At 39.0% G+C, this 14,380-nt stretch overlaps 1 protein-coding gene across 2 annotated transcripts; it reads right to left on the bottom strand.

The window, feature by feature from the left end:
- Positions 1 to 4,660: 4,660 nt before the first annotated feature.
- Positions 4,661 to 13,924, bottom strand: lrrc32 (leucine rich repeat containing 32). 2 transcript variants are annotated; one of them, XM_010770344.1, is made up of 3 exons: positions 13,890 to 13,924; positions 10,576 to 10,669; positions 4,661 to 8,244 (listed from the first exon to the last, which is right to left on the bottom strand). In XM_010770344.1, the coding sequence occupies exons 2-3, from the start codon at positions 10,663 to 10,665 to the stop codon at positions 6,412 to 6,414; spliced, it is 1,923 nt and encodes a 640-aa protein (XP_010768646.1). In that variant the 5' UTR covers positions 10,666 to 10,669; positions 13,890 to 13,924; the 3' UTR covers positions 4,661 to 6,411. The 2 variants fall into 2 exon arrangements, with proteins under 2 accessions (XP_010768646.1, XP_010768653.1); XM_010770351.1 differs by lacking the exon at positions 13,890 to 13,924 and adding an exon at positions 13,227 to 13,231.
- Positions 13,925 to 14,380: the final 456 nt, after the last annotated feature.

The raw sequence follows: 14,380 nt of genomic DNA on the forward strand, positions 1-14,380 counted from the left end.
CTCTCTTTATCTCCGTACCCAAATATTTTAAAAACGGGGGTACAACGAGCGGATACAGATTTCCTGCCGATATGACGTAATTTCGGATGGCGGACCCACAGAAAGTTGTATCAGAAACAGTGCCTAGCGTGTTTTGGACGTAACCTCGTCTTTGTTTACATTAGCAAGCCTCGCTAACACTCAGAGCTAACCTGTACTGGAGAGCACATGTGTTTAAAAAGCAGGACATATAAAAAGGAACTCACCTTGTGATAAACCTGCAAGAGAAAAAGCATTTGAGCTCCATACTGTTTCAGAAATAATCCTTGATGTGGTTTAGAACAGGATGGCGTTTTATCAAAGTAGAATTTAACTTTATCTCCGGTAGAAGATACAAACAGATCATGCATTTTAGACATCCCTCATATCCCGCGATAGAGTGCCACAGTGACGCGTCCTAAAACCCGGAAGTAAGTTAGCATGTTACCACTTCCGGTTCCTTTGTCAAAAATCAATGCAATTTCTCCGTAGGGTTTAGGAAAATAGCTGGAAATAAGATCTGTGGTTGAAACACATTTAAGAGACGGATCACGTTTTGTTCAGTCTGATAATCTCCACATGTCTACTCTACTTTTATAATTTTCTAAACATAAATCTAGTCGCCAGAAGCAAAATGCTAACGTTATGCTATAAAGGAACTACAGCAGAGTCGCTGCTTCAACGTCACGCCAACTCAAGATCCATATTCAAAACTAGCGTTTGTTTGAACAGTCTGCAGGAGGCAGGGACTTGCTTTCAAGCAGAACGGGGCAAACAAACTTAGAGGAGTGTTTACGTGTTCGGCGTCATGACGTACAACGGCCTCCACAACTTCTGTAGTCCTATTCAGCCACTTGGTAACAACCATCGTTTTCCAGACACGTCCACTCTTCAGAAATCACCAGTGGGGTCACTGCTGATGGATTTAATGTCGTAGAACAAAACGTGATCCGTCTCTTCAATGTGTCTCAACCACAGACCTTAGTTCCAGATATTTTCCTAAACCCTAAGGAGAGATCCCATTGGCTCTGAGACGAGGGAACCGGAAGTGGCAACATGCTAACTTACTTCCGGGTTTTAGGACGCGTCACTGTGGCACTCTATAGCGGGATATGAGGGATGTCTAAAATGCATGATCTGTTTGTATTTTGAGAAAAACACATCATAGACATGTTTTTATATATTTGTATATATCTGAGACCCATAATATTGGCCTAAAAATAGCATGATAGGAGACCTTACCAAAAACAATTATGAAAGAAATGTCAAAGGTCATGTGTATGTTTGTTAATTAAAGTACAGACGGACACAAATATAGTTATATTGCAAACATAACCTGTGAAAACATTGTCAGGTTGTTTTTTTATGAGTATCAATTGGCAAAATGTTGTGAAATTCAGAACTATTTCAATGGATTACACTTCCAAAAATCTCCCTAATAAACAGTAGCTTCGGTTTTTAAGGATCAACATGTTAAATAAGGTCATCAGTTGTGTAACTTTGAAGCACAACAGCCGCACTTTTACTGTAAATGACGTCTGTGAGCAAACAAACACAGTCTAGACGGTTTCAGATACGAGATGAAAATGATGATGATGAGGGGTTTCCTGTGGCTGATTAACAATTATAAATCAAAAGAGAAAGATTGAAGATGATCTGCTAAAACATGATGATTCATTGAATACTTCAAAGTCTTCAGTTTATCGTAGACTAAACAGAAATATAGAGAGAAAACTGTATTTGTTATTTCAGTAAATCGGAGCTTCAACAGCATCTCTTTCTGCTTCAGATGTTTTTTAATTAAACACAAACACCCATCGAGGTACTTTACTTGAGTGTGTCCATTTAATGGTACTTTATACTTCTACTCCAAAACATTTTAAAATGTAAAATAATGTATTTCAGGGTTCATACACTTTTTCACCAATGATTTTTCCAGGACTTCTCCAGGACCTTTACCTAATTTTCCATGACCAAAAACATTACTCTCTCAGCGGTGCCACTGAAAATGGTTTATTTTAACATGGAACAGAAAATAAGGTCTGAATATGAAACATGTTGAGCCTATCTAAAACAAATCAAATAGTAGCTTCTACACGCTAAAGCAACTCAAATCTCTCACCAGCAAAATACCTCGTCAGTTAAATGCCATTTTACATTTCATTACTATACCATACAGTTTAGCTAAGATATAAATTATATTTTATGCAACTTTAGTTACATTTCCATGACTTTGGGGAAAATATTGTTTTCCATAACTTTTCCAGGGCCTGGAATTAGCATTTTGAATTTCCATGATTTTTCCAGGTTTTTAATGACCGTAAGAACCCTGGTATTTAACTCCACTTCGTTTATTTTAAAGCTTTATTTCCTTATTGGATGCGGATTTGGCTCCAAAAATATGTCAAAACATTGCGTGTTTTTAAAGATTAAACCATTAGAATAACTTTTTGATGGACAACAAGTTAAAAATGTCAACAGTAAAATGCAACAATATGAACCATCTAATAACTAGGTCAAATGTATAAGGAAAGTAATTCTTCTACTCTTGGTAATTCACCTACATTTTGCTGATAAGTTAGAATTTAAATGTTGGACTTTCACTTCGGACGTTAATATTTCTGGTACTTTCACTGCAGTAAAGAATCTGAATACTTCCTAAAACCCCGGATATTAGAGCCAGACTATATTGTGATGTTTATTTTTTAAAGACAATGGACTTTTCTCCTAACTGGAAAACGTTACAAACTGTCCGTGAAATTCTCATGTCTGTTTCCAGAGAGATAAAGGGGCTTTTTCCTCTTTGACGTAAGCCTCCGAGGGCAGCTTCCTGCACCACCCTAGACGGTGAATTATCTTCAGTAAGTGTGTGTTCCTCCCCTGAGAGAGGAGAGGACGGAAGATCTGAGTCATGGGCGGTAAAAGGTTTTCATTAGACCGTTGCTGAACAGCACTTTCTCAAACTCAAAGGCTTAATCCAAATCTAAACAGGAGAGAGAGGGAGAAAAGTCACATTTTCAAACTAAAAGCCTTTAGCTCTGATTGAAATGGATTAAATGCAAATAATGTTTAATTTATCCTTTTTTTCCCAATAGTTTTGCTTTAATCTGTTTTTAATCGACAATTATACCAAGTTTTAACATCTTCATCATATTTTCGACAGTGTATACTATGGCACATTTCCATTATATTTTCAAATGACATTATGATCATTTTAACATACTATACCATGACTATTTAACACAAGTAATAACGCTTTTTACTTGATATTCTCAACATTCAATACGAAAAGTATATTATAACTTATTTTATATTTTTCTACATACTACACCATGACCTTGTTCATATATTTTTTTAAACAACAAATGAAGCTCAGCGCAAGTTCAACCAGGAAGACCGTCTTTACTCATTCATTTACTGGGTGTTTCTCAATGTCGAGGACGCTTCCTTGGTAGGACATGTCTTCCGAGTCACTTCCTTCAGAAGCGAGGCAAGAATCCTTCCTAGCCTCGGAAAACGAAGAATGGTTGAACAGGCTAACAGGTGTGCAGGTGTGCGTCATATGCGAGGCCCCGCCTTAAATGGAGCGTGATTTCCGCCAAAGATTGGAAATTGGTCCCTGCGCAAAGCATTGTGGGGATTTTAAGACCGTGGAGTCTACACATGTGCAGCCTCGAAATTTCTCCCAACGAAGTACGCCCGCCTCGGTAGAATTCCAAGTATGCAGGAGATTGGAACAGTACTTCGGCGGCACCCGATGACGTAGTATGCTTGAAATAGTGGCTCTGGAGCAGCTTTACTCGACATTGAGAAACACCCAAAGAGTATATTATAACTTATTTGATATTTTTCTACGTACTACACCATGACCTTGTTCATATTTCTTTTTAAACAACAAATGAAGCTCAGCGCAAGTTCAACCAGGAAGACCTTCTTTACTCATTAATTTACTATGTCCATGTTACTACTCTCTCTCCTCTCAATAAGTGATCGGGGCGTCACTTCCCAGCTTAACCAATCACTTCGCTCTATTCTCACAAGCCTATCATAGCGCTCCGCTAACCCTTTTAAATCTGCTCCCCCCTCTTTGACAGCTNCCCAGCTTAACCAATCACTTTGCTCTATTCTCACAAGCCTATCATAGTGCTCCGCTAACCCTTTTAAATCTCCACCCCTTTTCACCTCCTGTCCCTCTTAATCCAGGGTCAAGCTAAGCCCCTCCCCTTCAGACCGAACCCAACCATCCATTCACCACCACCAGGGTCAAGCTAAGCCCCTCCCCTTCAGACCGAACCCAACCATCCATTCACCACCACCAGGGTCAAGCTAAGCCCCTCCCCTTCAGACCGAACCCAACTATCTATTCACCACCACCAGTGACCCCGGGGGGTTTAATCGGATCGGGTCTCCCCTCCCGAATGATACTCCCACATAACGGGGCCTAATCGCCAAAACTCCATTACATTCATTTGTGTATCTCTGCAATAAATATGTATTCTTACATCAAAACCGTCTCTCCTGATTGAACTATTATACTACGACTTTTTACTTGATATTTCCAACAAACCATACTATGATTTTTTTTACACTTTATCAAAATGTGTACAGGAAACCAGAAAATAAAGAATATGTAAGCAGAAAAGAGGTTTAAATGTTTTTTATCACACATATTGTTTCACACAGAGTAGAAAATGGCCTTCATGTGTTACAAAATATTGCTTACATTATATCACAGGATGAGACAAATAAACTCGACAAGCAAATTAAAATGTTATGAAATAGTGGATCCCAGTGTAGCCCACTACACACAGCGCTGGATTTCACCTTCATTTGTTTTCTAAAAATATACATTATGTCTATTATACTTCCAAGTATCACAGTTATTTTAATTTCAGTGCTTAGCCATGTCAAATTAATAGATGTACTACCATAGGCCTGGGATCAATACATAAAATATGTTTTAAATGTCCAGCTTGGTGTCAAATAACAACATATTTCTTAGTGTTAAAAGTCACAATATACACACAAATAAGAAGAACATTTAAAGTGCAAACTACACAAAGGGTGAAGGGACGGCTTGGATTGCTTTATACAACCTCTTTGTGACATACTGTATACTTCATTAAACCATACTTCCTTGTACGTGAAAATAGTGTTTTGTTTCACAACCTGTTGTAGTGTTTGTGTTTCTTAATCTTTAGCTTACAGACAAAATCCCCTCTCAGATACACATCTTCTAAATCAACAAGAAAGCAAATAATTCCTATTGCTTTAGCATTTCATGGTACGGTGAACAGTGTTGAAGTGTAGTGTGTAAATCTTTTTTTTCACATTCAATAAACTTAAGCTAGATAGCACGTGGCTTGATAAGCAAACTGGGAATTTCAGTCATAAATCTTTAAAGTTGCAGTTCCTCAAATGAACATCAGATCAAGGAATGCTAGCTGTTTAAAAGTCCTTTAAAAGTCCAAGATTTTCTGTAGTCTTCATTTCAGAAATATCTCTTCTGGTGCAATACGACTTTATTTCGTAAAAAACATGTACGGTAGAAACACAGATCATTATTTCATCGACTGTTAGTTCTGCAATGAATCACACATGTAAAGTTAGTCAATTACAAGAGATAATTTTGTAAGTTAAGAAAGTTGCGTTGTTGTCTTAGTTTGCTTAGTTTACATAGCTTGCTAACTTGCCATGTAGCTTAGCTATGTAGCATAGTTACGTTATTTTACGTGATGTATTTCCAGGATGGTAAAAAAGGAGCAAGTGTGCGTGAGTACATCCTGGTACATCCTGGTATTTACGCACGTTTTTAGTTTTTATTTATGTATTATTGTCTATTGCTTTCAACTACCGATGACCATACATTTGAGCTAACTTAGCTATGTTCTAAAAAAAGATTTAACGTTATCTTACGTAGTAAGAGATAGTAGGTTGCAACATTTATGCAACTTTTGTGTCTTTCTAGATACATCTAATACCTAAAGTTAAATGACAAACTGAAACTTTTCTTGACCTGTCAAATTATCTTTTCCAATAAGCATGATTCCTGGTCTCGAACAGGAGGCAAAGATCTTTTTTCTCTGGCTTTTACCGTACACATATCTTTCCGAAATAAGGTCCCATGGTGGTCGAATGTAAGGGACGGGACTTCCCCTCTCTATAATGTCACAAGATGTCTTGATTGACAGGTGTCTCGTTCAGCCATCGTGGTTCCTTCATGTGTGTCCCGTCTCAAATCCTTCACTTTAGTGGCAAAGATGGTGGTGATGAGCCCAAGCCAAGTCTTTAAATTGTCCCTTCAGAAGACTTTGGGCAGATACATTCACGTGTTTCTACGGTCTCTTCATTAAAAACCACCAACAGAGTCCCCAACATCATCCAACAACTTCATCAGGCGGTAAAGCGTAGGATGTCCTTTCTTTTCCTTGCCCGGCAATATCGAACCAACAACGCCATCGCGATCAACAGAACCAACACTATCACCACTACAGCGATAACGTAGTTCTGCGCGCCCGATATGTGGCACATTTCGAGCGTCACCTTCTCGATGTTCACCGGTTCTGAATACTCCTCGTGAACGCAGGTGACCGTCTCGATGTCCGGTACGACCACGGCCGAACGCTGCACCATCTGCAGGAAGTCGAGGTTGCTGCAGCAGCTCAAAGGGTTGGAGCCCATGTAGAGAGTTTTTAGGGAATGTTCCAGAGCGAGCATGGAGCTGTACTTCAGCGTCACGAGGTTATTGTTCTGCAGGTTCAGCGACTCTATGGACGAGTCTTTGCTCCACACGGGTATATTCGTCAGCTGGTTTGTGGATAAGTCGATGTGTTTGAGACTCTTCAGCGACGACAAGTCTGTGTTTAAACTGGAAATGTTGTTTTCTTTTAAAAGGAGGTGGATTAGGGTATGCTCCAAACCAGAGAGGGAGTCTTTGTCAATTTCTAGCCCAGGATTTAGCGACAAATCCAGTAACTTCAAAGAGGTGTTGGCAAACGCGTTCGCAGGCAAAACCCTTAAATAGTTCTCAGACAAATTCAGGAATTGCAAGGTCGGTATGGAAGTAAAGGAGACACAATCCTGGGGTTCATTCTCAGAGGAACAGATTTCCAGATCATTCTGCTGCAGATGAAGGTGTTTGATGCTGGGTAGTCTTTGAAATATTCCATGATCCAGGGTGGTGAGGTCGTTTCCTTGCAAGAAGAGTTTTTCCAGCGACGGCAGAGTGTTTTCCCCAAATGTCAGGCTCTGCAGAGAGTTAAAACTGAGGTTGATGATCTTCACCGTCTGCAGGAGGCCTGGGTTGGTGATAGAGAACGAGTTGATGCAGTTATTGCTCACATTCAGCACCTCCAGAGATCCCATACAGTGAAAGAACGACTCCGGAATGCTTTTGAGTTGGTTGTAACTCATATCAAGGTATTTTAGATAATAGAAATAAACTTGTGTTCTCTTTTCAAGACCTCCTGTGACGTTGATGCTCTGGAGATGGTTTCGTGAAACATCAATATGTTCAATCATGTTGTATCTGGGGAGAAGAGGGAAGTAGAGCATTTTGTTTTCACTCAAATCAAGATGCGTGAGTTTATAGAAGACCATCGATGTGGCGCTGCGGAAGAACTCCACGCTGTTTTTGCTCAGGTTGAGGACTTTCAGATTGCAAAGGTTAAAATCTGTGATGCACGTGATCGAGTTCTTGGACAAATCGAGTTCAGTCAAATTATTCAAGAACTCAAACGCTCCGTCTTCAATCTCCAAGATGACGTTATTGTGGAGGCTGATTCTTCTAAGCGATGAGGATCTGCTGAAGGTGTTATGGGCTATTTTGGTGATGCTGTTGCCATTCAGAGAAAGGTCCATTAGCGACGGAGAATCGGCTAAAAAGTAGTCCGACATCCCCGTGTACAGCCCGTTGTTCGACAGATCGAGCGACTCCACAGCTGTGAGAGGCCCAATGTTGATTTTGGCGTGAGCGAAAACATTCAAATGATTCCTGGACAGATCCAAGACTCTCAGATCCGTCATGCCTTTGAAGAGCCCCGGCTGGATGAAGTGGATCTTGTTGGCGCGGAGGTTCAGGTGGTGGAAACCGTTTTGATACGCCAGTGTTTCCTGCGAGAGATTCTGCACCTGGTTCAGGGAAAGATCCAGCATTCGAACGCCATGAGGAAGGTTGACCGGTGCACTTCTGAGGCTCAGATCGCTGCAGAACACATCCATCTGGACCTGAAACACAAACACACACGTCTGATTATGTCGGCACGCTGCCAGATTAACCCTGACACAATACAGAGAAAATGTTTTAAGTGTGGAGGGGCGATTTGTGAGCATGTTCTTGGCAGCAGTACAGACCCTCTAAAGTTTACGATAGTGAGTCGTTCTGAAGGGAAGAATAACTTTCTACAATTGCAACGGATAGGTGATGACTTCTTCATCGAACACTAAGAGTGGTTTTAGTCCAAAGACGATACGTCACACCTCTATTACTCAGTTATTCAGCATCTTTTCCAGTTCCTCTTAATCCAGTCGAATATTTTAGTTATTAGATGTTGTTTATAATTGAAACCACACGGCCAGAGACCCATTCTGTCCACCTCTCTTAAAGCTGTCCTCCTCTCCGTTTTCTCTCCAAGTGCATTTCGCTTCTCGGAATATTTGTGGTATCCTGACATAGGCATTCCTCTTTGCTAACGAGCCATAAACAAACAGATTGATTTATTCACGAACTCCTGCGGGGCAAAACATCTCGTGTCTGTTGTCAAGAACTGAGGAACAAATAAAGGATTTTTCAAAGAAAGCATCTTCATTTTAAAGCATTGACTTTTCGCTGTGATTCTGGTGTTATCAGTGATACTAAAAACAAACTTATATTAAGCTTTTGAGAGTATACAATCTGATATATGCATGTTTGAAAGTACATGTACTCAAGCGCTGCACTAAATAAGATTGTTGAGGTGATGTATACTCTTACTCCACTACTTTTCAGAGGCACATTTTTATTACATAACATTTGCATTTAGATGTCCTTTTATAATGTGTTCGTTTTGCACCTTGCGTTGATACTTTCAATGTTATATTATGGAGCACTTTTCTTTGTTTTGTTGTTGAAATGGGCTTTTTTCCTTTAAGGAGCCAACTATAATGTGAAATAAAAGAAAAAGTCCCGTGTAAGGATATTAGTTGTTTGTGTATTTGTTATATTTTCCTTTTTTGTGACCTTTTTATGACATTATTAGAAAGCAATGCTACAGATAAGAGCTGGGGAATAGCGTGCTAACAAGGCTACAACAAAATATCTTCTCACACAACCTGACGTCACTAAATCTCTTCTAGGATGTGCTGGTCTTTCCTAGGAAAAAGAAAATGCTCCTGCACACAGGAAGTGATGCCTGTGACATTTCCAGTTTATTACATAACTAGAAGAAGAACTGTTGGCAGATTGCATAGGAAGCAAAACATAATTCACCAGAAGCTCAGAGGAACAGAAGGTCTAATATTCACATAAAAACACTTTCAAAGTTTCCAGTGAAGCAAAATAACGTTTCTGGGTCTGAATACTGGAGCCTAAAGCTAAAACGAATAAACCCGATCTGTTCAGGTCAGAAACCTTCAAATAAATCGTCTGCCTGTCAGGATCATGTGAAAAAACCTCCTGACGAATTAGGTGCCTCATCTCAGTTTCTGTGGGCAACCGAGGACATAAACTAAAAACAGATGAGAGCATTTAGTGTTTATTTGTTTTACTGATATGTGAGGAATGTGCCTTCAGGAGGAGATGCAAGAAAACTGAGAAAAATCTGGATTTGAATGTTTAGTTTCAGATGAGTTTGTACGAAGGGATCTTTGGATAAGTATACATAAACCCCAGAAATCCCTCTATTTGTGCCAAAAGCTGGCAAAGAATTATGATCTGTTCTGGTTTTGTTAGAAATGTCTTTGCCTTTTGATTGTTTTGAAAGAGTTCCTCTGAGTTTCATGTGTTGGTTTTATTCTAAACAATAAGATATAACCAAATGTCATAAGGTTTGACATCAAATAAGACATTTCGACAGATATATATACATTTAAGTGGCATATTATTTTTTTCAACGTTATCGTAATTGGTTTGTTAACATAGCAAAAAAACCTCTATTTTAAAACAATTGAAACACACGTCATAGTTTGCATTACGATGGCTAAAAAACTGAGATTTTCCTCATTTTTATGTTAAAATTACAATAAAAGGAATACATACACATAAGAAAAGTCACAAAAACAAACAAATAACACATCACAACATACAGTAACTCACAACCAGGCATGAAACAACTACAAATAAATAAAAGTTTTCCTCTGAATGCCAAAAAGTTTAATTAAAATGAGAAATGTCTTAAGTTTTGTCCGAAAAACGTGCGAGTAATAAAAAAAAAAAAGCGAATTTCATCCCTTTGGACCTCTAAATGTGAGTGTTAGTGTGTCTGTTAAATCTTAGTAAACAGACCCGTGTGTGTGTGTGTGTGTGTGTGTGTGTGTGTGTGTGTGTGTATATATAAATGTGTGTGTGAGGGTTTTACTTACAACTTGGCATGCTGGGAGTTGGCGAGGAGGCCGTTCGGACGCCGCCACGCAGCTGACCATCAGCGAGAGGAGCAGCTGGAGACAGGCCATGGTGCTGCAGGACACACACGATACACACACGTTAACACACACAATACACAATACACACACACACACACTCTGGCTGCAGGTGATATGGCTCCAGAGAGGGCAGGAAGAGGGAAGTAGCCCAACCTACATGTGTGACCTATGACAGTGCTATTTATGATACAAACGGGGCTTTTTGTTACACTGTGCCGTGTTGAGCTGCAGAACTGGTGGAACAGAGAAACTGTGACGTAGACAAAAACCTTTTTCCGTCACTTCTGAGTAAATGCAGTCAATAACTGCACTGTAACGGTGAGAGAGGAGATACTTCAACCCAAAGAAATACCCCTTATCAAGCTTTAGAAATTGATGTCTAATGCTGGATGTTCTCAAAAACACTACTTTTAGAATTTGGAGCGTTTTTAAAAGTTATCTTTTTCTCAAGCGGAGGAATGTTTAAAAGAAAGAAATTAAGTTTCCCAAGACTGGCAACTACTGTATGGTGGTCCTCGGATAATTTACTTAAATTAAAGTAGTATCTATAATACCACAGATTAGAAATACTCTATTCAAGTAAAAGTCCTGTGTTTGAAAAGTAAAAAGTAGAAGAGTAATATCGTGAAAATGTTCTTACAATTTAAGTAATAATAGTGATTACTACAGCTCTTTAAAACTGTTGTTTTATTTTAGACAAGATAAAATCGTCCTTTATTGATAACAAAATATTCTATTCATATGGTTAATAAGGAAATATAAGAGTTGTAATTTGTCAACGCGGAGCACGTTTTGAATACTTTGTGTACTACTAGTTTAGTAGATTAGTAGTATTTGAATCATATAAACACATCATGGTAAATGTGAAGTGACATTACATATATTGTAGTGAAAAATATAATATTTCCATCTTAGAAGAAGAAGTAAGAAGTGGCAGAAAATGTACTTTAATACTTCATATTTAAACTTGAGTACTTGAGTAGATGTACTTTCCCCACTGCTGATTGTTAGAAACATCAGACGTTATTTTTTACGTTTCGGTGAGTCATCTTTCACGAGACTCGGGTTCTGTGTCTCATTATTTTCTGCGGAAACTAACTCAAATATTTCCTTGAACAAAACAAAACAACATGTGTACTGCAGCGGAGACAATGTGGGAGTAATTACAGAAACAGAAAGGGTTAATACCCAGGAGAGTCTGTTGCTCTAAAAACTCACCTACTGTTATACTGGAGTGTAGTCAAGTACATTTAAGGTACTTTATGTATATTACTTGATCTTTACTTGAGTATTTACATTAAGGTCACCTATCATGCTATTTTATGGCATATATTATAGGTCTCAGATATATAAAAATATATAAAAACATGTCTATGATGTGTTTTTCTCAAAACACAAACAGATCATGCATTTTAGAAATCCCTCATATCCCTCTATTCCAGCTGTTAGAGAAACGCTTGATTTTGGGGTCCTTAGCTTAAAAAAGAGGAGGCGGAGCTAATGCCTGATCAGAATTCTACCGGAGATAAAGCTAAATTCTGCTGTGATAAAACGCCATCCTGTTCTAAACCACATCAAGGATTATTTCTGAAACAGTATGGAGCTCAAATGCTTTTTCTCTTGCAGGGTTTATCACAAGGTGAGTTCCTTTTTTTATTTCCTGCTTTTTAAACACATGTGCTCTCCAGTAGAGGTTAGCTCTGAGTGTTAGCGAGGCTAGCTAATGTAAACAAAGACGAGATTACGTCCAAAACACGTCAGGCATTGTTTCTGATAGCAACTCTCTGTGGGTTCACCATCCAAAATTACGTCATATCGGACGCAAATCTGTATCCGCTCGTTGTACCCCGTTTTTAAAAGATGTGGGTACGGAGGAAAAGAGAAGAGGGTTATTAGTTTCTGACGCTAGCGTGAGTTCCCGACGCACACGGGGACACCATCTTTATGTAAGAAAGACATCAAAAAAGTGCATTTTGCATGATAGGTCCCCTTTAAAGCCTCCTTATTACACATTGTTGATTCACGATGACAAACTACACGAGGAAAAATGCCTCATGGTATATTCATGTTACACAACCTGGTTAATTGAGCTGTTAAAAGTAACGAGTTAGTTGAAATTCAATGTAACATTTTGTCCTAACTTCCTCATTTAACGGCACAGAGCTGCTGAAACCCTGCAAGTGTCAATTCATAAAGATCCTCATCAACATTGCCCATGTGATTTTTGTAGGTTGTAGCTGCCATAGACTGTATAAATATACACAAAAAACAGACAACTCTTTCTTACATTTTAAAAGCATTTGTTGGCATAGTAAAAAAAATGAGATTTTATTTTAAGTTCCGTTTGTTTTTTTATGAAAAATCTTCTGCAAACAAGTAACAGATAAGATTTTATACTTTTTATCCTAATTTGAGATTGATCCGGGATGTAGGTGTTAGATTTTGTGTTTTACTTAAGTCAAAGTAACTTTTTCTCCATATTTCTGTACCATGCACACATCTCCTCCCCACAGTCAAGTCGTTCCAACAAGTAAAACGATCAACAACAACAAGTCTTTTTCTAAATAATCTTTTTGTGGGTTAAATATGACCTCACTTTTGAGCTGATGTGATCACAACACTGGCAAACATGGTGGTGAGAGAAGTACGTTACTTATTTAAAAGAAAACCGAGCCTTTACTTTGAAATTCCACACATGTTAACATGAAAATCTACTGTAACAAGTAACGGATAAGACTGCTTTGTTTTTAGTTTGAAATGCAGGGTTGAAAGTTTACGTTTAAAACATATGCTGTAGTGGTATTTGTTTTGGATGTATGTGTTTAGCCATGCACACATTAAACTTAACTTTGTATACAACATTTTTGTTCAAAACTTTCAAGTTAAAACATTTGTTGAGAAATAATCAAATGACACAAGCTTGACCAACTCTGACGAAGTAGATGTTACGTTGGGCTTGCATTGTCTATAGTCTCTACTTTTCAGAGAACCATCCCAAACACTAACCTGTAGTGGGAGAAGAGTAACTTAAACAGAAAACTGAGCTTTTATTTTGAAATCTCGTGTTGTTCTGATGAAACAACTAAGCTGATAGACCACTTATCAGGTTGTGCGTGTTGTTCCTTTTAAAAATGCTAAATTCAGTATTTTAAGTAAGTATATTTCATTATGATCGTTGAAGCCATTGCAGGCACATCGTGATCCGCCTAGCTCCTCCAACATGCTTTAAGTGTTTTTATAGAGTTGAACGTTACCTCCAGCTTTCAGATGATGCTCTAGTCTTCGACAGAGCCTGGACCAATAGTTGATCTGCCAGATCACTCCGCAGCACCCACCACCACACACACACACTCAGTAGTCCTCTACTGTCCTGATCGATTGTGACCGAAGTGAAACACCAGCAAGCCTCAACACACACAGCCCCACACCACACAACACTCACCACACGCGACCTCCCTCCCAACTGACTGTGCACCAGCCGTCCAGCCAATCCCCCCAAACATCCTGATGAGAAATATGCCTGCCGTATCCCCTCCCAACGCGTGGGAAAATGGCCTCTATACAGCCGGGGTGGGGGAGTTCAAGTCTTTTATGCGCGCAACCTTCCAAGGAGCACAAATCGCCCTTCGCTCCCTCCCTGCAAACCTCCTCACTTGCAAAAAAAAAAATACTCCAAATCACAACTCCCTAAAAGAGGCTGGGGATGGTCCAACACCACCTAAAGGTATCTGGAATTTGGGGCATT

This window comes from Notothenia coriiceps, unplaced genomic scaffold (assembly GCF_000735185.1).
Source record: "Notothenia coriiceps isolate Sejong01 unplaced genomic scaffold, NC01 NC01_scaffold00000339, whole genome shotgun sequence".
In the NCBI taxonomy this organism is placed as follows: Eukaryota; Metazoa; Chordata; class Actinopteri; order Perciformes; family Nototheniidae; genus Notothenia; species Notothenia coriiceps.

What these genes read in the sequence shown, in the direction of transcription:
- lrrc32 (XM_010770344.1), bottom strand. Translation starts at nt 10,665, where the DNA reads ATGGCCTGTCTCCAGCTGCTCCTCTCGCTGATGGTCAGCTGCGTGGCG. An exon ending in AACTCCCAGCATGCCAAGTT is followed by an intron (nt 8,245 to 10,575) that starts GTAAGTAAAACC and finishes TTTGTGTTTCAG; the next exon opens with GTCCAGATGGATGTGTTCTG.